The sequence below is a fragment of the Manihot esculenta genome, chromosome 5 (genome assembly GCF_001659605.2).
Source record: "Manihot esculenta cultivar AM560-2 chromosome 5, M.esculenta_v8, whole genome shotgun sequence".
Taxonomy (NCBI): domain Eukaryota; kingdom Viridiplantae; phylum Streptophyta; class Magnoliopsida; order Malpighiales; family Euphorbiaceae; genus Manihot; species Manihot esculenta.
Genome location: NC_035165.2, coordinates 12,081,854 through 12,105,452, shown reverse-complemented (window position 1 = coordinate 12,105,452; position 23,599 = coordinate 12,081,854). Strand labels below are relative to the sequence as shown.

General features: G+C 33.6%; 1 protein-coding gene across 1 annotated transcript in view; it reads left to right on the top strand.

The window, feature by feature from the left end:
- Nucleotides 1-8,446: 8,446 nt before the first annotated feature.
- The window catches only part of LOC110615179 (G patch domain-containing protein TGH), a 37,042-nt gene continuing 21,889 nt past the window's right edge, over nucleotides 8,447-23,599 (top strand). The window contains exons 1-10 of the mRNA XM_021756909.2: nucleotides 8,447-8,762; nucleotides 9,768-9,858; nucleotides 9,950-10,044; nucleotides 11,168-11,271; nucleotides 18,293-18,354; nucleotides 18,452-18,526; nucleotides 18,776-18,924; nucleotides 19,979-20,054; nucleotides 20,146-20,232; nucleotides 20,391-20,468. Of these exons, the coding sequence (XP_021612601.1) occupies nucleotides 8,628-8,762; nucleotides 9,768-9,858; nucleotides 9,950-10,044; nucleotides 11,168-11,271; nucleotides 18,293-18,354; nucleotides 18,452-18,526; nucleotides 18,776-18,924; nucleotides 19,979-20,054; nucleotides 20,146-20,232; nucleotides 20,391-20,468 (952 nt within the window). The 5' untranslated portion in view covers nucleotides 8,447-8,627. The remainder of the gene's footprint in view (nucleotides 8,763-9,767; nucleotides 9,859-9,949; nucleotides 10,045-11,167; nucleotides 11,272-18,292; nucleotides 18,355-18,451; nucleotides 18,527-18,775; nucleotides 18,925-19,978; nucleotides 20,055-20,145; nucleotides 20,233-20,390; nucleotides 20,469-23,599) is intronic.

Sequence of the window (23,599 nt, the reverse complement as noted above, 5' to 3'; positions counted from 1 at the left end):
TGCCTCCCTCTTTCAATTTTTTTTTTATTCTCTAGTGACGCATAACTGTCACCCTGCTACATGTCACTGTGAGACAGAATCGTACGTATGGACGTACTTGCCTTTCCACCATCGGCATGCGGCCATTTAATTTTTCTCCGATACTCGTACTGATAAGGTCATGGCATAGCTGGGCCTGTCCCCCTACTTCCCATCAAGTCAGATGAGCTGGGTTCCTCTCTCTGATGAGACCGGGCCCCGGTCAGCCCGACCTGCTCGATTGTGGGATAGGTTGCATGCTAATGGACCAACTTGCATAGTGGGCTCTAATAAGTCTTGGGCCCGACTCTTCTGTAAGGACTCGACTACAGTCTGAGTGTCAGTAGCCCAGCAGTCATCAACATATATAATTTTTTTAATTAAATATAATCTTATAACTTTTCTTTTTATCAGAATTATGGATTTTGTCTCTTAGAGTACTTATAGCTCTATTGATACTCATTATTTTATTTGCTCATATATAACAAAAGGAGATTCACCATTTTTTTCAAAGAAAACTTTACTCACTGTGCATCAAAACCTAATAACTAAAAATATGACTTTTTCTAATAAAACTTTTACTTTTAAAGTGCACATGGAATCTTCTTCATTTGATAACAAGTACTAATTCTCAAATATTGTCATGTAGAATCACTTACGGTAATGTGAATGATGTTGTACACCCCGATAGAAATTGAATTACATAGTATGCTACCATCATCCAGCATTGATATGCAAATTTGCAATTAATATCTTTTGTTTGATTTGATATAATTAAAAAACGTGTTTGTTTTTGGAAAGTACAAAAAAATATCTAGCGGTTTTATTCATTTTTCACTTCAGAATCTGTAATTCAATTTATATTAAAATAATATATGTAATATCACACCGTTAGTAAATAGCGGCAATTTTTAAATATCATCAGAAATGTTGATATAAAATTTATATTATGAGATACAAAATTAATATAACTTGAACGACAGATTCTGAAATAAAATTAGTGAAACTATATAGTACTTTTTTTATACTTTCTCTTTATAATTAATAATTATATTTTACTTGCCACGTCAGCATTTTTTGATGGCGTCAGAAAATTATCATTATTTGCTAACAGTACAATATCACAAATACTATTTTAACACAAATTGAATTACAAACCCTAAAGTAAAAATGAGTTAAACCACAAGATATTTTTTTATACTTTATCCTTTTTTTTTATCAAAGAACAACTTAAAGACTAAATACTTGTTTGTTGGTGCAAAGAGACCTCAATGGCTAAAGTCAAGTTGAATTCTTTTGGGACCATAATTTCTCATCTTCCCATGGGTGCACTAGCATGGCATCCACTTATCTTTTAATTGTTTCTAAATTTATTGAAAGATATATAGAAACTATAAAGTGTGATGCTACATTTTTTATGGCTCCTCATTTCAATTTCCCATCAACACTTCTTGTAGTAGCATATATGTATGACTCTACACTCATTTTTATTTAAAGTTTTGAGTTTATTCTCAACTAGTAAAATAATATATAATAAAAGTTGAGGACAAAGACAGTGTGAAAGATCGAGAGAAAAAAAAAAGCAAATCAAGGAAGAAGTATTATCTCAATAGAAAAAAAAAAAAAGAAAAGCAAGTCGAGGAAGAAATTATAAATTGGGTTAACCTTCTTTTTTACTCTTGCATGATTTTATTTAGGTAACTATATATGTATATTCAAGAAAATATATCCAATGAAGGTTTTCCAATCATTGGAGAATATATATATACATTAAAACTCAGTTGCAATTTGCAATAGTCTTTAAACGGTGTGAATTTTGGAATAGTGAAATTACTAATTTACCCTTGCCTACTGTTGTTGCATGCCATTTCATCATGGTTTTTTAGTTTTTGTAGCGAATGTATTTATTGTCTTCCTACCATGTTTTTGTAGTAAAAAAATGCTATGGCCACCATCTCTTTTTAGCGGCTTTACCCTTTTTTTTACCACTGGCCATCATTGACTTCCTATTTTTGTGACACAGCCCTCTTCCTCCCACCCTTTACAAAATGAAATCATTTATTACTATTATGTAGTCCTGTAATTCAAAGCCTCTTGATTTTTTTCCTTCTCTCGCAGCATTGCGCTGCCGTTCATTATTGCTATTGGGCTACCACGATGTTGCTCCTGTGGGACGACGTCATTTGAGAGAGCATGGCTATACACGGACTTCCATCTCCACTGTTTGCCTATGCTTTGTGTGCTCTTGTTGTTCTCCTCTATGAATCCGTTGTATTTTTTCAAAAAAAAATAATTGTCTTTCATAATCATGTGTTGTCTATCAGTTGACTAGCGCATCCTGTAAAATATTGTTGCTGATGAAATATTATTTTGCATATCATTCTTTGTGTTTCTTGCTCCATGTATATTTAGTTTGTTTCCTATGCTTTAAAAGTAAAGGGTATATTTCCATGGTGATTCTCGCTTATTGAGTGGTGCAGCTGAACTCCCATTTTGGTTTTACATGCAGTGTTTTCTTAACAAACTTACATGGAAGTAAATTACTTGATGGCCATATATTCTTATGCATGGGTCTGTATGTTGTTCACGTTGACTAAACACTTCACGTCTATTGTCCACTTTATGAATATCCTTGCATCTATTCCATGAATATTTTCATGCACCAGTTACTCTGTTTTATGAATAGTAGCATACATGGCTTGTGTTCGAGGTTTAGCTTTATCTTAACTATAGATGTTTTGTTTTATTTGCCTCTTATTAGTTGTTGGTGCTTTATTAGACATGATATCTAACTGCTTATTCAATTTCTCTTCAGAATATCATTAGTTCTTTTAATAGAATTGATTGTTAACTGACTATTTAATGCGAATTCATCTCATTTTTTAGTTTCACGCTTAGCTTTCATCCATGCTCTAGATATTATGCTCTGCACTTTATTAATTATTTTGCTAGATTTGGTAAGATATTATTCTGTTTGCAGGATTTCCTGAAAGATTCGAGTTTGTTGGCTTCATTTTACCTATAAATAGCAAGCATCGTTCCTTTGTTTGCATGGTTGTCTTCGAGGTTGGTATTTTGTATTCCTTCTACTTTCTTTTTCTATTTTTTCATATTGTCTTTTAATTGTTCCTTCTAAGATTATTATTGACTTCTTAGTCCTTATTATGCAGTGTTGTTATCCCACTCTGCTGGTAGTGCACTGGCTTAATTTCTTTTTATATTTTTTCTTTGTTCTTTTGTTGTCTATTTCGAAAATGTTTAATTACAAGGAAGAGGACCAGTGTTTTTTCTTACGGCCCTTGCAAGTGAGCTTGGAAATTTATCCAACTCCAAGGACCCATGCGACACTTAACCTTCCCCCAAGACTAAGCCAGCCTTATACCTCTCAACTCTGATACCAACTATCACGGTATGAGAGGGCTTCACTTCCACAGGCAGCTCGACAAAAGAGCTGAACAATTAGAACAGCAGCAGAGTGGCACAATGGAAGCAACACTTTGAAGCAGAAAGGTAGAAGGAAGAACTCAACACATTAGAGTTAAGAAAGAGGAGCTTTCATTCACTCAAACACATTTACAAGGACCAAACTACAATTGAACACAACACAAGGAATACATGGACACAATTTGGAAGAGGGACTCTTGGCTACACATCCTCATCTCTCTCTGCCGAGTGTGTGCCTTAGGCTCTCAACTCTCACCTCTAGAGCTTACTTCACTGGAGCTTTCTCTCTTGGGATTCCCTCAGCCTCGCATCTAACATGATGCTCGTCCCTCGGCAGCTCTTCCCACCATCAGCTCCTTCCGCCGACAGCTATGCCTACTCCGCAACTCTTCCTGCTTGCTTAGCAAGTCGTCCCGCCAATCTGGCTTCACAATTCTCGCCTGCTCCCTTTGCCAACTCGTTCGCCAAATCCAAAAGTCTCGCCAGTCACCAAAATGGTCTGACCATCCTTCAAAATAGGCCTGACTTCTTGATTCTTGCCCATCCACGACAACCAAACACACATGGCTTCCCTCCAACTTGCGGGAGCCCAAAATCAAAGGTGTCACACTTTGTATTGAACCTATTAGGAATTTTGACTGACCAAGAAGACACAAGCATTAAATGAGGAGTTAGATATCACATCTAATAAAGCCACAAACAACCGGTAAAAAGGTAAATAAAACAAAACACCCATAATGATACGAAGCAATTAGGCTTGGACTTTACGGCAGACTTTCACTGGACCTAATTTTTACTGCCGACGTCCGATCGAGACCCACGATAGCTTTTTGGAAAGGAAATTTTGAGACGCACGACTTTCAAAAGTGTGACAAGGGCCATAGGCCTGTCACAAAGTTTGAGGCAAAAATTTCATAATTTAAAGGGTCAATTTTGCATTTTGATTATTTTTTTTGAATTATTTTTATAATTTTTCATATTAGGATTTTTCTACTATAAATAGTCTTTCCTTGGCTGTTTTGAAACACTTTTCAATCTTTCAAGAATTTCAATAAGAGTTTTTGGCTTCTAGTCTCTCGTTTCTATTATTTCGTCTTAGTTATTGGTTAAAACTCCTAACGGAGTCTAATAAGTCCTATATCACATAGTTAATATAAAGTCACACCTCTGGTGCAAGCCATGTATGACACTATTCTTAAAACATAGTAAATAGTGCATGAAGATACATATGTGGCCCAAATGCAAGGATATTCATAGAGTAGACAATAAATGTGCACCATTCACTCAGTGTAAACAATAAACAGACCAATGCATAAACATGTATGGATGAACAGTGGTAAAATCGGATTTGCACACAACTGTAGCGAACTTGTAACTAAAAAATTAAAGCCAATTGATCCTAAAAGGTCCAACATTTGTGTGTATTTGCATTTTAATCAAATTCTTTTAATTTTTATTTAATTAACATAATCTTTGCGTCTTGGTGCAATTTTAGTCAATCTGTAAATCTTTCAATTTGATAATCTAGACCATGTCATATGTATTATTGTTATTATTTTTTTAATTATAAATTAATGACCAAATAACTAAAAAGGCCAAATGTATACATTTTTGCGTTTTAATCAAAACGTTTAAATTTTGGATGAATTGGTTCAATATTTGCATTTGGTTGTAATTTTAGCCAATTTTCAAAAATCAAAATGTACGAGTTTAGATAGAATACTAAATGTAATATTTTATTATTTTTTTAAATATAAACTAACTTTATATATGAAAATAATATTAACTCATACTTAACTATAGTTAAATGATATATTTAATTCTAAATATAATAGTAATTTATCTATTAAATAAGTCGTTAGATAGTTTCAACATTAGATATATTTTATTTTCCAATAATAATTATGAAGATTTTACAATAGATATATTATTTTTAATTATTTCATATATGTAGCTATTTTGAATTAAATAATATGTCTACTATAAAATATTCATAGTCATTACTGTAATATAAAATTCATTATCCTTAAAGATATGAATAACATATTTAATAATTAGATTGTTTATATTTAATTTTAATTTTAAAAATTGACCAACAAACACAAACATTGAACCAATTTATCCAAAATTTAAATATTTAGATTAAAACATAAAATGATATAAATTTTGGGCCTTTTTTCAGTTAGTTGACCTAATAATAATGCATGTAGCATGCTAGCTATATTATCAAATTTAGAAATTTGCAAATTGACTAAAATTATATTAAAATGCAAAGATTGAGCCAATTAAACCAAAATTAAAAGAATTGAATTAAAATACAAATACATACAAACTTTAGGTCTTTTTGGATCAATAAGTGTAAATTCTTAGTGATTATGATAAATTATTACAAAAAAAAATTGGATGAACAATATAAAATAAAAATAGGTTAAAATACAAAATAAACATACCATTAATGACTGGGAGGAAGAATTAGGTGTACGAAATTTTTTTAAAAAATGCTCAAGGTTGCAAGCAATGAAAAAAATTAGGTGTGTGAACAAATTTTTAAAATCCATAGCCAGAACGGGTTGCAAAAAATTTAATTCTTATTAGGGGTATATATATATATATATTTTACCGAAGTCGGTGCAGCCACCGACCCTATACTCCTTTGTCTATGCCATGGTCTCTAAATTATTTATTACCACGTAAGTTCTTTAGAAGAACATTGCAGGTAAAACAAAACATGGGAGTTCATGGGCAACGGGATAAATACTATCCATATATTATAATCGAAACTACACCACTCGATAAGCAATAATCACTTTCTAAATATAGCTTTTACTTTCAAATTATAGGAAACAAACTAAATATATATGGAGCAAATAAACACAAAAAAAAAAACAAACTAAATATACATGGAGCAAAGAAACACAAAAAATAGATGCAACGAAGATCAAGGTTCCATACAAAACAATATTTCTTTAGCAAAAATATTATACGGAGCGCACAATATTACAGTCAACGGATAGATATCGCACGACTATTAAATACAACTTTTTAAAAAAATATACAATGAATTCAGAGAGAAAAGAAGAACATTAAGAGCACATGAAGCAAAGGAACACATAAAAAGGAAGACAATGGAGATGTAGGTTCATGCATAATTGCAATTTTGCAAATGATATTGTTATATAGGAGTGGCCCAACAGCTATAGTAAACGACATCGTAATATCAAGCCAGAGATGATGTTGTTTTAAATAAGGTAAGGGAGGGCTAGCAATTGTTAAGCCACAAAATAGGAATCCAATGATTGCTAATAATAAAAAGATAAAAAAAAAACCATTGAAAGGAGACAATGGGCTGAAATCGTATAATAGGGCATGATAGCGATTTTACATTGTTGGCAAAAAAGACAATAAACATTATCGGTCCAAAGCCAAAAAACCCCATAGAGATAAGATTTGGCTCGAAGGGAATGTAAGGGCATGAGTGAAATTTTACAAATGAAAATGTTATTGAATGGGTCCAATGACAATACAAAACAACATTTTAAAATAGTATAAAAACGGTGCCATCTTATGAAGGGAAGGAGAGCAATGGCAATTGTTGTGTTACGAAAATAGAGAACTAATGATTCACTAATGATTGCCAATGATAAAAGACACGAAAATTGCTCAAAGGGGATGGTAGACTGAAATCACATAAGAGGGCATGATTGTGATTTCTCATACTTGCCACGGAAGATAATAAACACTCCTACCACAAAAGCAAAAACCTATAGAAAGAAAATCTATCTTGAAGAAAAGGTAAGGGCAAAAGTGAAAATTCTTATACCAAATTGATAGTATTTATATATTATTACAAATTACACCCGAGTTTTAATGTGTGTATATATATATTATATATAAATTTATTTTTTAAAAAAATTATGTTGTTATAAAATAATTAAAACTAACCTATAACTAATGTTATAAAAAAATATAATTTTAATGGTTAATATTATTAATAATTTATTTTATTAGTTAAATTAAATAATTATATTATTTTATTTGTTATCTTTTTAGAGTGAAAAAGTAAACAAATTTTTGTGTTTATTATTTTATATTATTTAACATAATAATATTTATTTTTATTTTTTTAAATTTTAAATTTTAATTTTTTTTGTAATGTATAATTAAATGTTATTTCATCTGTCTCATAATTTTTATTTATTTTTATTTTTCACACATAAAAAATAATTTTTTATTAATTTTTTAATTATACTCATCTTAAATACATTATATTTTGAATAATTCTTTAAAAAATAATAATTAATAGAAATTATATTGAAATTAAGATAAAATTAAATATGATTATAATAATCCATTAAATGTTATTATAATGTAAAAATGAGAATAGACAATAATTTTAGGAGAACATAAAAGGAAATATGTACAAAAATGATAGAGGGAAGGAGTATTATTTAAAATTTGAAATTATTTTTTAAAAATATTTAAATCTTATAATTTAAGTAAATTTATTTTAATAATTATTTGAAAAATAAAGATAATAGTTACAATAAAAATAATATTATTAAATTTAAAATATTTATTTAATAATATATCAATTATATTCCGATTCAACCACATTAAACCTTAAATTCTAACATTATTGTTTTCTGTTTTAATATTTTATTCTTAATGTATAATAATATAGCATTGGAATAATAATATAGCATCTCCAATTTTTTAATTTTATTTTTTGTTATTAATTCACTAAAAAAACCAATGAATCTTTGCTCTCTTGATTTTCACGCGGCAGTATGCTTACCGGTCTATATTACATAAGAATTAACTCGTAAATATTTTTAAATATTATAAATATTTACGTATATTTTTTAATACTAAGATCGACCAATGAGTTTCCTGTAACATAAATACTGTCTTTTTTTTTTTTTAATGCATTTCTCGGTTTCTCTTATTTTACATGAAAACAAAACGACATAGTTTTTGTTATGGAAACTGTTTCCACGATTAAGCAGCCCTAACATTTTCAGTCTGCCTAACTTCTCTACCCAATTGCTCTCTTGATCGATTAGAACCCATTCAATCTCCCATCTTTTCAATAATCTCTGTTGGATCTTAAGATTCATCGAGCTTCAACCACTCGCTAAAAATAATACTGATAAATTATAGTAAGAATGGATATGGACGAAGAGGATTTCGTGTTCTTTGGTACCCCGATAGAGCGCGAGGAAGAGCTCACTAGCCGCAAGAAGAAAGCCATCGCGGAGGCCTCTGGTCACCTCCGAACCCTCCCTTCTTGGAAGCAAGAGGTAGTTCTTTCATTTCCCATGTGTTTGTTTCTAGAGAATGTAAAGGAAAATGCGGATTTGTCTAAAGGAGGAGAAAGAAAGTACAGAACTGCTTATAACTGTATCTGGTGGTCATTGTCAATTTTGTATGTTTCTTTTTGCGCCTGTCTCGGTTTATATTCCTTAATTTTTGTCATTTGTAAAAAATTTAAACTCAGTGAACCTCGTTATAATGTTTGGTTGCTGACGTATGTAATTTGCAAATTGAAATTAACACTCCCTGCTCTATTACTACCAAGTTTGTTTAAGGAAGATAGAAATATCTCTGTTAAGAGTGAGTTCAAATACAGACCCAGGAGCCCAGGAAGTTGCTCAATGTAATTGATTCCATCCTATCTTGTGAAGAGCTAAATGGGCCAGAACATGGAACATTGACCGTATAGACTCATAATATTATAGCCAACAAACCCCTTGAGGCATTGCTTATTCTTATGGAGCTTGGATACAAGTCCTTTTAGTCAGTCTCAACAATAATGTTTGTTATGTCAGTTCCCGAGCAATTTGAAGTTCATACAAGCTAGGGCAAGCTGTGCGCCTTTGCTGCTTTGGGAATTGGGATGCAATAAGTTGACTTCTTTACCCGTGCGGCTAATTTTTTCCATACTTGTCCCTGATTGTGTCAATTGTCTCAGTGCCTTTGTCTTTGTTAATCTGCCCTGATCTGAATTTAACTTAAAAAATCTGATGGAGGCTCCTGAGTTAGTTTGGTTTCTTGGACAATATTTCAATTTTTTTTGCTGGCTTATCATGTCCTTGCAAGAGAACAAGTTGTAAATTTTTAAGTCATTTGGTTCCTTGTAAATTTTCTTCAACATAAATTGTGATGGTTTCTAGTTATAACTGAATTGGTTCATTTGATTTAATATTTCAAAAGAACTGGCACTTATTCACTGATGCCTTGTGGTTCAACAAAAACATATCATGCCTTCTGGTTTCATCTTGGTTTTTTGTTTAATTTCATCTCAGGTTAGAGATGAAGAAGGACGGAGAAGATTCCATGGAGCATTTACTGGAGGATTCTCTGCTGGTTATTACAATACAGTGGGATCAAAGGAGGGTGTGTTTTCAAGACTGACATTAGACCTTATCATCTGCTTATAAAAGTTTCAAGTAAAATTTATGAGCTAATCTGGTGAAACATCCTGCAGGTTGGGCTCCTCAGTCTTTTACATCATCCCGGAAAAACAGAGCTGAAGTTAAACAGCAAAGCATTCTTAACTTCTTAGATGAAGATGAGAAAGCTGTATGTTTCGCTTCATTTTATCAGTTGTACTCGCATATACATCTTATGAAAAATAATATGATTCAATGTGGTTCGACTATGATTAGTTTATATGGAGTTGCTATTGTTGTTTGTTATGTTATAATAAATTTTTAATTCTTATAATGTGAATGCAAGTGCAGATGAGATATAAAAAATTTTGCTGTTATGGTTCTACTGTTTTGATAAATAATTTTGTCAATGGTGTAACTTTTACGAGAGTAAAAATGCTTCTATAATGCGAGATATTTTGTTATATTGATTCCAAATCCAATACTTCAAGAACCTAATAATTGTTCTTTTTAAGTAAAATTAAGAGTTCTGTTAATAATTTAATGTGCATATGAAGGGGTTATATGACTTATGAGTTATTATCCATTTCCACTAGGATTGTACATTGTCAACCAAAAATGGGATTATGCTGCTGATACTATTAATATTTTCATTGATTCAAAACTTTTCCAAATTTTCTTTTCTATAGGCCAAAGAAATGACAGTCTCAACTTCTATAAGCTTACCTTTGCAGTTATCCTCCAAGTGCATAGAAGTTGGTTAAATGTTAATGAAGGCCAACTGGCTAACCTGCTAGCCTTTTTTCACAGTTTATTTTTGTGTGGTATTGGAAGGTTAGCTGGGGTCAATTATTTATATGGTTAAGGCTCCTTATAATACCCATTTTCCTTTAAACTGGAAATTGGCAGTTGAAGTGGATAATACCATGTAAAGTTTGTTTTGAATACTTTATACTTATTTATATCCTACACTTTTTTAAACTCCCAAATACAATGAAGTTATTTAATCTTTGTTTACATTACATTTTGTTTCCTTTATCTTCGCTAATATTCCTCTCTATTACCTCCATCCTAGTTTATCCCAAATTAGATTTCACTAAACACCATAGTTCCCCAGTCACCATGTAAACTCACTCTGGCGATATTGTAAAATATTTGGTAAACCCTTTTATTGACTAGCTTTAATTGCTCTGTATGAGTGTACTTTAAATTGACATAAAAACCTTCTTGATATACTTTTCATGGTTAAAATCTCATTAGTCTTATCAGACATGAATATGTTTGGTGGCCTTTGTCTTTATTTTGCATTTTAGGAATTGGAAGGTCGATCTTTGGGGACATCATCACAATTTGACACGTTTGGATTTACAGCTGCTGAATTTGCTCGTAAACAAGCTGAGAAGGAACAACAGCAGAGGTAGTATTCTTAATGCTTGTGATTAATATTCTTTGGTTGGTGATATTTTATGGCAATATATGCAGTTTAAAGCTGCTATTGGTGCCTCTTATGAACAAAGTATACCATAAGTTAAAATATATGTTGTGATTTTCATTTTGAATTACCGATAGCGTAATTATGTGGATGAAAATGATAAGTTGTGATGCACCAAATTTACTACAGTTTCTTTTCAATTTCTATTTTTATATAAGTTTTCCAACTTATATTCCTGAAGACTATGGTCAGATGCATTCGTTACCTAATTTGCTGCCTCCCTCTAGCATGCACATTCCAGGACTTATGTCCTGGAATGTTGTACTCCAGCAACTTGGGATCACACTGGTATGTTGTCCAGATCTCCAAGAACTGGAGATCCATTATGTTATGGGTCTAGACATTTATCAATATGCATGCACACGTATTGAAAGAGATATCATGTCTACTTCCTACTCTGTATGTATATTTTATTGTGTGCTTGATGTATTAATTAGCTGCGTTTACATGATTTAAAATTTTGAAGTTGTTCTGTTGCTAATTGCTTCAGCAAGTTATAAATTACTACTACTCTACTCTCTCTCTCTCTTTCTCTCTCCAGTTTTTCATGAGAATTGGAATTGTTTTTATGACATTGAGCCCCATAACTGTTGCTTTATTTAATGAACATAGCATTTTATTGTTTCATAATGTTGAATTGTGTAAATATTTCATCTTGACAATTAGTATTTTGAATAACTAAGGGACATACCACAGATATATTCATCTATGTTTGTATGTGAGTATGCCTCACTTAGTTGCTAGTTTTTGGCGCAGCTCAGCTATGCAAATCTAACGCAACACACATAAGAGAGGGTAAACTTGAGAGAGAATCTCTGCTGAAATTTTATGTATTTGAAAAGCTACTGAAATCCAAGCTATTAAAGGTTATTTATCATTGTTGTTAAAAATGGACCTGACCAGTTTGTCGGACCAGGTTAACAGGAACTGGAGCCTGGTCCGGTTCATTTTAACAACCAGATCCTGATGTTAAAGAACCAGTATAATTCCATACAAATTGGTTGGGTAATCAGCAAAAAGGACAATGCAGCCAGTTTTAAATTGAGCTACCCAGTTGCTCAATTAAAAAAATTGTGATTGCATTCCAAAAGGCTTGAATATGGGATCAATAACTTCTTTTCAAGAGTGTAACCAAGTGAGCTGTAAAGTCAATTCACTATTGTCCTACTATATTTGATGTATAGCGACGCAAATAGGTTATTAGTTTTAATTAATTTATATTAATATAATATAATATGATAATAATATATATATAATTAATTAGTGACCATTATTCTGTAATAATTGCGAAGAAATTTATCAAATTTTAATTTTATTAACTTATAATTAATAATTAATAATACTAATAATTTATTTTATTACTATGGTAACTTATTGTTTTTCTATTTTATTATCATTTATACAATAAAAATATATTTAATTAATAATTTATAGAATATATGTAGTAGTAATTATTATAAAGTATTATCATTAATTTTATAATATTTATTTAGTAATATGCCGGTTAAACCCTGTTCAAGCCATCTTAAACCTTTAACCTTTTGCCTTCTTCAGTTTAGTGACCGGGTTGTGTTAAAAAACCTTGGTATTTATAGAGTTTTAATTCCCCTAAATAGGATAACGATAGAAGTCTAAAAATTAGAAAGTCAAGGTACGTTAGAAAGCTAAGTAAAATAGGAATAATCGAGTACTAACTAAAGGAAAACTACAAAACAACTCCTAAATGAAAACAAAAGACTGAAATGAAGCTAATGTAGGAATAGCAATTAAGCTAAATAAGAAGTGTAGAAGAGATAGGAACGCATAGGAGAACCCAAGACAAACTAGGAAGTTGAATTGCTACCTTGAGTTGAGCACGCGTGGGAACACCTTAGGGTGTCTAGCAAGCAGGATTGGAGATTCCTGTAGCTCATGCGTTAAAGACATTGTGGGCATGTTGGGGCTTGTTTGGCATGCCTTGAGGCTTGCTGAATACTTGTTTCACTTTCAGTACTTTCAGCTGCTGAGTCGTGCAATTTGAACTTTGAAGCCTTCTTCTTTCTTTTGTTTCTCCTCTTCCTGTTGCTCCCATTTCATCATAAATTCATCTCTAATCTCTTCCATATCAGTCTCCTCCACTTGGGAAAAACTTGACCTTGAGTTGAAGTCATCACATACAGCATGTTGGCTTCTCCGAGCTTCAACTTCACTTCTTGATGCACCTCAACAATTTGTTAAGTGATATGCTTGGCCATTGCACTCTTCTCTTCCGCTTTTGGCAATTTCACTAAAATCAAGTGCATTTCAAGGACTTTAGTGTAAATTACTGAGAATGGTGATCTTCCAATAGCATGATGGATGATGGTATTGCAAGAAAATTTACCTTTAGTAAAGCTACATCCCATTGCTTTGGCTTATCTCCACAAATGCTTTAAATCAAGTTTCCTAAAGCATGATTGACCAGCTCAGTTTGGTTATCTCTTAGTGGATTAGTTGTGCTACTCAAGTCAAAGAAGAATTAAATAACTTACATAAATTCTCCAAAATTAACCAAGGACTTACTACCTCGGTCCGAGGTGATTGATTTTGGTACTCCATGCAAGCATACAACTTTCTTGAATTATTTTGCAACACGAAGCACTGGTGGTCATTCGACAATGAATGAAATGTGCCATTTTAAGAAAACTTGTACCACCAAAAGCGCAAAATCTACTCTTCTTTGTCTTCCTGGTAATACAAAATCCATGGATACAGTACACCTCCCAAATATCTTCAAGTAAAGGCATATAACAACTAGTATTGGGATCACCCCTGGAAGTTTGACAAGTGCAACACATCATAACAAATCTTGTTACATTTCTGTGAAAATGGGGCCAAAAGTGCCTATATTTTACTGTTCCAATGCTTTGTCTCTTCCCAAATGGCCAACCAATCCTCTACATAAATCATGAATTACCTTCTAACGAGGTTCGAGGAAAGCAAAGTTGGTTCTCATACGTCAACTATCCATCAAGCACATAAAATTATCAGAAGGATGGTCGTGCAAACACTTGACCCAAATTTCTCCTGAGTCTTCATCATTAGCATAGGGCTCTTTTAGTTGATTAAACCCCACAATCTCAAGGCTCAATGTCAACAATAACGTTCCACAGCTTCTCAAAGCATCCGCCATGTAATAAAGTAGATATTTGAGAATAAGAGTTGTATATTCTCTTGTGAAAGTAGGTGTATATGTACAAATTACAAGGTATAGGTATCTAATCAATCTCTTACAAATCCTTTTTCTATCATTTAATCCTATGATTTTGCTATCTATACAAGGCAAGCTAATCATTTACAGGCTGTTTTTACATTCTAACACACCATATGATCTTGAGTCTCGTGATTGTGCTTAAGCATAAAAGGGAACTTTTGCAAGAGTTGATGCCACCTTGCATGCATGCCCTTGTTAATCATCTTTGGCTATTGGGTATTTTACGGCCTTCTATCTTACTACAAAGTGAATTTCTTTCCTACCAAATAATGCTTCCAAGTCTTAAGAGCACGCACCACAAATATAACTCTGTTATAGGTGCTGCAAGTCCTTGTTTCTTCACTTAGTTTCTCACTAAAGTATGTTATGAGATTCTTTTCTTGGGTTAAAACAGTACCAATCTAAACTCCACTTGCATCATAATTTACCTCTCATAGCTTGTCAAAACTAGATAGAGTTAAAATGGTGGGGTGTATAGCTTTTCCCAAGGATGTTAAATGTATTTGTGGTTTACCCTCCCATTGGAACATGTTTTTTCTTAGGCAGTCGGTTATTAGTGTTGCAATGGTGCTAAAGTCTTTGATGAAGCACTAGTAGAAAGGTGCCTATTCATGGAAATTCTTGATAATAAATACCTTAGTTGGAATTGGCCACTCATTAATTGTTTTGATTTTTTTCTTCAACTTGAATGCCTTCCGCACATACAACTTACCCCAAGAATAGTAGTTTGTAGGTTAGGAAACAACACTTGTTGAAGTTTTTATACAATTTGACTTTTCTCAAGTGTATTAATGCTCATCTTTCAAGTTGTTATAAATCAAGATATCATTAAAATAAATAACTACAAACTGCCTAAAAAGGGTTTTAATACCTGATTCATCAATCTCATGAATTTACTCGGTGCATTAGACAATCCAAATTGCATGACAAGCCATTCATAAAACCCCTCCTTTGTTTTGAACGTTGTTTTCCATTCATCTGTAGGTCTTTTTTGAATTCAATGGTAATCATTCTTCAAATCAAACTTGTAATCCATCTAGCACCATGTAATCGATCTGACATGTCATCCAATTTAGGAATTCAAATTTGCTAATCCACTTGACCTTGTTGATAGCATGACTATCCACACATATTGTCCAACTCCTCGTTAGGTGTTAGCAATGTGGGGATAACACATGGACTCATGCCCTACATGATTAGCCCCCTCTCACAAGAGTTCCCCCACTTTTGTCTTTTAATGTGTCACTCACCTTTGGACTCATCCAATAATGTGAGCAAGCTTGCACACAGAATAAAATCAATGTGATTTTGGATACCACAAATTGGAGGCAATCCATTCTGTACGGCTTCTGTTATCAAATCTTTGAACTCCTTCGATACTAGCTGAACAAGCTGAGAGGCTCATCCACTAGAGGCTTTGGTTCCTCCAAAAGCACTTGTCTCACTACCAAGGCATGGGATATGCCTTGTCTCTTTGACCTCCATCTTAAACTCTTTGGTTATTGTCAAGATATTACAAGTTTCATCCTTTTGCATTTTGCTTTTTGTGGCAATAGAGCATACTTTTCCCCTCTCCTTCTCAATACAATAGGTGTTGCTCCTTTTAGACTGTTGTGCATTGACATCACATTGCCATGGCCTCCGAAGCAAAAATGGGTGCACATTCATGTCTACTACATGACAATAGAATTCATCTTTGTATTGGCCAATGGAAAAGGCACATTGCATATCTCATTTAGCTCAATAGTACTAGTTGCTGTTGTAATCCACCTCAAAGTGTATGGTTGGGATGTTTTTCATTGGCAAACCCAAACTCTTCATGGTCTCTCTTCGTATAATATTTTCACAGCTACACTATCTGAAATAATACCAAAAATTCTATTATTAATAACATACCTAGTTCAAAATAGTTGGTAGTGTAGAGTTTGATCCTTTATCTTTGGGGCTAGCATCATTCTTCTTACTACATAATTTTACCCTTCATCAAGCTCTTCAATATAATGATCTTTAGCACATTTAGCTTCGCAGTAGATTTCAGCCTCATCCTCTTCTTCTCTTGCAACTTCATTTACCATCTTTCTTAAAGGGCAATCACCAGAACAATGCATTTTGGTTGCATTTGAAACACTTCTCATGGATTAGTCTAGCCTAAGGATTGGTGGTGTTTGGCATCTCTTTCTCCTTCCCTTCATTCATGTCATGCTTCCTTGTAGCTTTATCCTTTTGGGCATGCTCCTTGGTGTTTTGATTGTTTGTAGACCTCTCATTGATTCCACATGATCAAATATCTTTTGCTCTTAGCACAAATACTTGCTGTTTTCTTGGAATTAAAGTTCTTTCTTTGCATCATTTTGGCTTTCAAGGCTATTTTTTTTCTTGGCCTCGGATAAGGTTCTCATCATTTGAATTCCAATTCTCCCTTTTGGATGGTTTAATCCATCCAATAACCTTTGCAACTTGTTGCTCTTTGGATTCATGTTGTTGATACCTTTGGTACTGTTGGAAAGGAATTTGCTCATAACTGGGCGGTAAAAAAAAGCTCTTGTTGTAATAAGTGTTTTATTCAGTACCAAGTTCATAGCGTACCCTTCCCTTCATGCCCTTTTGGATTGCAATCTTTCCCACCAGGCAAAGGCTCCACTCTTCAATTGGCACACCACAATCTTTACTTTCTTTCTAGGCTGTCTCCATTAATTACAGAACAATTTAGAAATTTTGGAATATTGAAACTCCCTTCAGCTTTGAGGCGAAAATGCTTGTTCTCCTGTTCATCAAACCACGAGCACCTCTGCATATTGTCCTTGACATTGGTATCTAGGAAAACCTTGGGGTTCACCGTCTTCCTCTTCCTCCAAGTCCTCCTTGTATGCATGGTACCCACATGCAGAAATTTGCCCATCAATGTGGTCACAACAGGCTGCAGCATTTCCTGGCCATCTATTGTCCGCATGGTTCCTGTTTCCTTCAATTTCCCAAGCATTGCTAAGTTCTCCAATTTATTTCAATAAATTGTTCCATATGCTCGAATCTGAGGTCGGTCCACTTGTTGTTTGAGACGTTGCTCCCATCATTGCAGTATGTTGTTCTTTTCTGTTGTAGTGTTATTTATTTGAAAAGCTACTAAATATTACAAGCTATTACGGAGTATTTATAGAGTTTTGATTCTCCTAAATAGGAATGTAGGATATGAATGCTACTCTATAAATTAGAAAGTTATAATACATTAAAAAACTAACTGGCGTATGAACAATCTAGTCCTAACTAAAGTAGGATTACAAAGGAACTCCTCAATGAAACAAAAGACATAAAGAAACTAATTTAGAAGTAACAATTAGCTAAATAAGAAGTGTAGAAGAAATAGGAATGCATAGAAGATAAATCCAGGTCAAACTAGGAAGTTTAATTGCTGCCTCCTGAGTCGAAGATGCCCTGGGGCATGTAGTAGTCCTGGGCTAGGGCATGTAGCAATTAGGACTGGAGATTCCTGTGGCTCCTGCCTAGGTGTGTTGAGGTTGTCTGCCATGCCTTTCAGTATATAGAATGCTTGTTTCAGCTGCTGAATTGTGCAATAGCCTTTCTTTTTCTTTTGTTTCTTCCTTGCTACTGCTCCCATTTCATCATAAATTTATCACTAATTCCTTCTGCATCAATTTTTCTTGTTATTTTCATTTCCTGTATTGTAGTATCGTGATTCTTTTTGGATGTTAATTGCAGGCCATCGGCTATACCTGGACCTGTTCCTGATGAAATAGTTCTTCCAGCCACAGAGTCTATTGGTTTGTTTCTGTTAGATTGTAGTAGTGCTCCATTGCATTATCTGTTTTTTTTTTTGCAATTTGGGCAACTCTGTCTTATGTAATTCCTATTGGTTAGGAGTAAAATTGCTGCTAAAGATGGGATGGAGACATGGTCATTCAATTAAGGATTCACATGCAAATTCGCTATATGGTAGGTTTTGTCCATGCCTTCTTGTTTGGTTGTTATATTACTTCAATATACAAATCATCAATTTCAACAGACATTTTGCTCTTTGGGCAAATCATTGATTTCTTTCTATTAATTGGCTTTTGATGTAAATTTTTATTTAGTGTTTTCTATCTGAGCATATGCTGAGAACTCTAGTTTATTTTGCCTCTTTATTATTATTATGGTGTGGCCTACCACTTTATCTTTCCCGTCTTGGTAATTTACTTTCAGATGCTCGTAGAGAAGCTAGAAAAGCTTTCCTGGCATTTTCTTCTGATGATGCAAAAGCACATCATACTGAGACTGAGCCTGATGAGGATTACCTGGGAAACTTAGAGCAGTCTGTTAATGATGCTGTTCAGACTTCTCAAAGCACACCAGTGAGGACCTTTTTGTGTAATTCTATTATTTTATTTCCTGTTCCTTCTATAAACCAATTTTGCATTTCTAAGAACTTTCTGTCCATTAAAGATAGTAATGTTCCAAGTCTTCGTCAGGGCCCATTTGGCATGCTGCTTTTTTAATTGTTCTTGTTGTCCATCAGTTTAAAACTTTTGCATGATTAGAACTTTTTTTTGTTACTTGATGTCTTAAAAAGAAAAATGGTTGGTACAAGTGAAAACCACAACAATTGGTTTTACTGTTTCATCAACCCGTTTATCACATATCCAATTTTACTATGGGACAACACGCGCTGAAAAACAGAAACAGCACGAATACCAAAGAGGCTGTGAGTTTATGGGTGTTGCCCACTATAATTGCATGCTTAATATTACTCTTGCCATAAGTCTCTTGCATAGAAATGGATCACTGTGAAGTTATTTCAAGTAAAAAGGATAGTTTATATAATATTGAAGACAGTGGTTGTTCTCTTGGTGCTATGATTCCAGTTTGCCTGTGGTTTACAGGCCACAAAAAGATGCTTAATTGGCTGAAGGCACTAAGCTTTTGTGCTTTAATAATTACAAAATGAAGTACATGAATAAATGGTGGTCAGAGTAATTTCTTCCATTGTTATGATGGTACAAACACAATATAAGAGTCTCATTATGGAAACTATTATACTTAAGTCATGCAACCAGTACATTATTCCATCACTATATTAAAATAATTTTACTTATATTCTAAATGAGAATTTATAGTTTCTCCTCCCTCCTTTTAATGGAAAGGAAAATATGATTTACAGTCATCAAACTAAAATTTCATAGCCTTGCTCCCTATTTCTTCAATACTTATATAAACTGATCTGGATTTATGCCAAGAGTGAGCCCGTCATTGTATTGATTCTTTGTTGATATAGATACTCCTTGTGTTTTGATGTTGGAGGTTTGTGAAAGTATATTGAATCTATAAACCTTTGTGTAATAACTAATTCAATTGTAGATATTCATTTCATAGTGGCAGTATAACCTGTATATCATTTTTCTGCTGCAGGTTTTTGTGCTCAACCCAAAGCAAGATATGTATGGTTTAGGTTATGATCCTTATAAGCATGCTCCTGAGTTCAGAGGTGTGTTGTTTCTTGAAGTTACTAGGTTATAGTCACCAACTTGGTTTCCATTGATGCTTTGTAGCAGTTATTTTCTGCTTCCCATTTTCAGAGAAGAAAAGGTCACGTGCATCTGATCGCAGAGAGCCTGGGAATAGAAAAGCTTTGTTAACAAGGGATGGTCTCTTTGGTTTCAAGTGTAAGATCTATTACTTTTTGTCTGTTTTCATGCCTTGTTTACAAATTATTGTTGCTTGTTATGTATCTTAGTTATGTGTTTATTAATTTATTATTTAACTCGCTTCCTTGAATTATTTGTCCTGAAATTGATTCAACTAATTACTTTTAAGTCATCAGCAGGAAAGGCTGCTCCTGGGTTTGGCATTGGAGCACTTGAAGAATATGATGCTGAAGATGAAGATGTCTATGCAGTTGGTTAGTATCTCTATTTTATCATTATGCTGGCTGCTGTCTTCCTGTCACATTCTATGCAATGGGGAAGAAGCTATTCTTTGTGGTGGATAAAGGATTTGATCACTATCATTACCTTGACATTTTCTTTGTTGGAATAGCGATTTTTATCCAAATTGAAAATGTGATAATGTGAAAATAATATTCTACAAATGTCATCATCTTGATTATTGATTTTTTTACTTTTATTGTTTGTACCTTGTATTTTATGAATTTGTCAGACTGACAAGAAGGTTTAGACTTCTATCCTTCATCATTATCATGCTTCATTTGGAGGGGGTGATAGGATAGGAAAACCCTTCCCTTTCCTCGGATGTTGTTTGAATTATGGATGAAAGCTCAAGAGATAGTTATTCTCTTGAAACCCAATTTCATTTTACCCTCAAACTAGGTGGACTGGACCATGTTGTTTTTTGAAAAAATATTCTATTTGTCTATTTTGGCTGTAGAGAAAGCAGTGCATTGTCTAAAACATTGTATCTAATTAAAAAAAGAAACAAAAGGGAAAAATGAATATTCCTTTTTGGATAGCTGCTTGATCTGGGGCTCAACTGGATGGTGCCATGTGTCCTGGACTGGTGGTTCGACTTATAAGAAGAGTTGTCTGAGTAATAGAATTTCAACTGCGCTATTCTGCAAAACAAAGAAGTCAAAAAAGGCCAGCAGGGTCTACTATGCAGGGGCACTCTAATGCTCAAGTTAGAAGGGTTGTGGTAGAGAAATAAAAATGTGGCTTTGGAAACATTAAATGTAGAGAGAATGTGGTGTAAATGCTGTGGCCTACTTAGAACTAGTGTATGTACCTGCATCCTACCTCCTTTCCGTTGCATGTGACCATACTCATATCTAATTTATTCTAAACATTGACTTTCTAACATTAAGGATTAATTAGATCCGTAGGATTACACCTCTTAAGAGGGATAATTATGATCCATGATACCTCGGGTTAGAGGCATGTGGTGTGAGGCCACCATTCAGTGGTGCAGCACTGTTGGCAGCATCTCTTGCAAGTTAATCTACTGTTGGAGGGCCTCAGACGACGTCAAGTCATGGTTGTTCTGGGCCCACCTTATTTTATTATTAATTAGATCTATTAGTCATTAGCCGACTAGGGAGAGGGTGCCTCCTGGTCAGTTTCGATAGTATCTTCTTGTCCGAGCTGCATTCCCAATGGAATTAGCCTTGATCTAACCCTACCTCTTGTCCGTTTGAGAGTTGAGACATGTCTAAGTCATACATGTGTCATCATCTAGGGATGTATATAATCCAATGCGTGTGGTTTTTTTGCCAACCTTCTCTCTTTATTGGGTGAAAACATGCTTTCTCCCTTTCTCAATTTATCATTAAATCTATTAGCTCTTCTTAGACTTTTTGAACATCCAAATGATGCTATTGCTTTCCTAATTTTTGTTGTCTTCTCTCATTAGACCCAGCTTTCTTTCTAGTCCTATGAAAATTGCCGATTTAACACTGTGATACTATGATTTGAATCAATTCTGGTATTTCACCTTGATGCAGGAGCAAATGTTTAGAGTTAGCTACTGTTCTATTATTATCGTGTTATTATTCATAGGTTGTGCCATTGGGCTGCTGAACCAAAGAAAACAAAAATCAAAGGAAAAAATTTTTTAGACTAAACCTGATAGAGTTAGGAACATGATTTCTGCATTTGTAGAGAGAAAGAACATTGGAGGAAATGTAATGCTCATATATCTATAAAGATGCTAGGATGCCTTTGAATGTATATGGTTTTTATTACAATTCTCTCACTACTCATGAAAGAACTCAACAATACAATAAAAGAAAAAAGATAAAAATGACTATAACAACCCCTAAGAAGAATTTCTGTGTAGATTCAACTCTGCCCCTTTGAACCAAAGAACTTGCTATGTTTCTAGATGCCTCTTTTCATTCCCCTCTTCTCCTCCTTATATTAATTTGTGTACCCTTTTGCCAGTTGTCACATCACTTGTTTCAAATCCACAATTATCCCGACAAACGTCATCCTTCTTTGTTGCCATCTCTTCTAGAGTACTACACATTCCTATTGTTACCAACCCTTGAAAAACTAGTGTTGACCTCAAGGCTAGTCATGTCATCCGTCATCATTTGGTAAGTTGCAAGTTGAAGATTTTTACCCAATGAACTTGAAAAATATTATGCAAGAAAATGGAGTTCACCAAATCATTTGATGTGGTGCTTGAAGATGCTTCCCTAACATTATTCCCCTTATATAGTATCATCAAATGAAGTGAGCAAACAAGCCTTCCACAACTTTTGAGCCTTGCCCCAGTAAGAATATATTCAATTGGCATCCCAATTTCATGAAATTTGTAATTGAAAGAAGCAATCAAGAATAGGATAGGCACATTGTCAGGTCCTATATTTAGAGCATCCCATGTGATTGCAATGAGCGGAGTGAGAAGAATATTGAATATAATGTAATTTTTTAATAGATCACTTGCATCCCTAACCTTTGTTCCATTGTCTTTGAAGACATAATTCACAGCTTTTTCAGCTTTCAAGTTTATTTTCAAATCTTGAACAAAGAGTACAAGGCAATATGCACCTATTTGTCTCTTCTTATGAACCATAATTTGTTGCTCGATCTGAGTAACTCTAGTTCTATGGAGATAGTGCTCTAGTAGAGACCGAACCTAAACCAATAGGTAGTTTTTGTTAGAAAGCCTCCATTCTTTTATTACTAATAGTTTGACTAGTGAGTCATGGCTATTGTGAGACTGATGAGGAGGTCGGTGGATATATTGATGAAGATGATGGATTTATATAGGATGAAGATGACAAAACTAAAAATTACTAGAAACTTGTAAAAAGCTAAAGAGTAGAACAACAAATTATGAATGTTTTTTAGCTTTATTTGGGGGTCTGGGAAGAAGATCTTCCATGTGGCGGCTCATTTGCTTTCGTCCTACATTAACATAAAGTGTTTTGGTTCTCTTGGTAAGAATTGAGCTTATCCAAAAATGAAAAAAATTCTGAGCCCATATCTCCCATCTGCCCCACAATCTCCGCAAATAGAATACCTTGTCATTATTTTCGCATGTACCATATTTGTCATTATTTTCACACATACC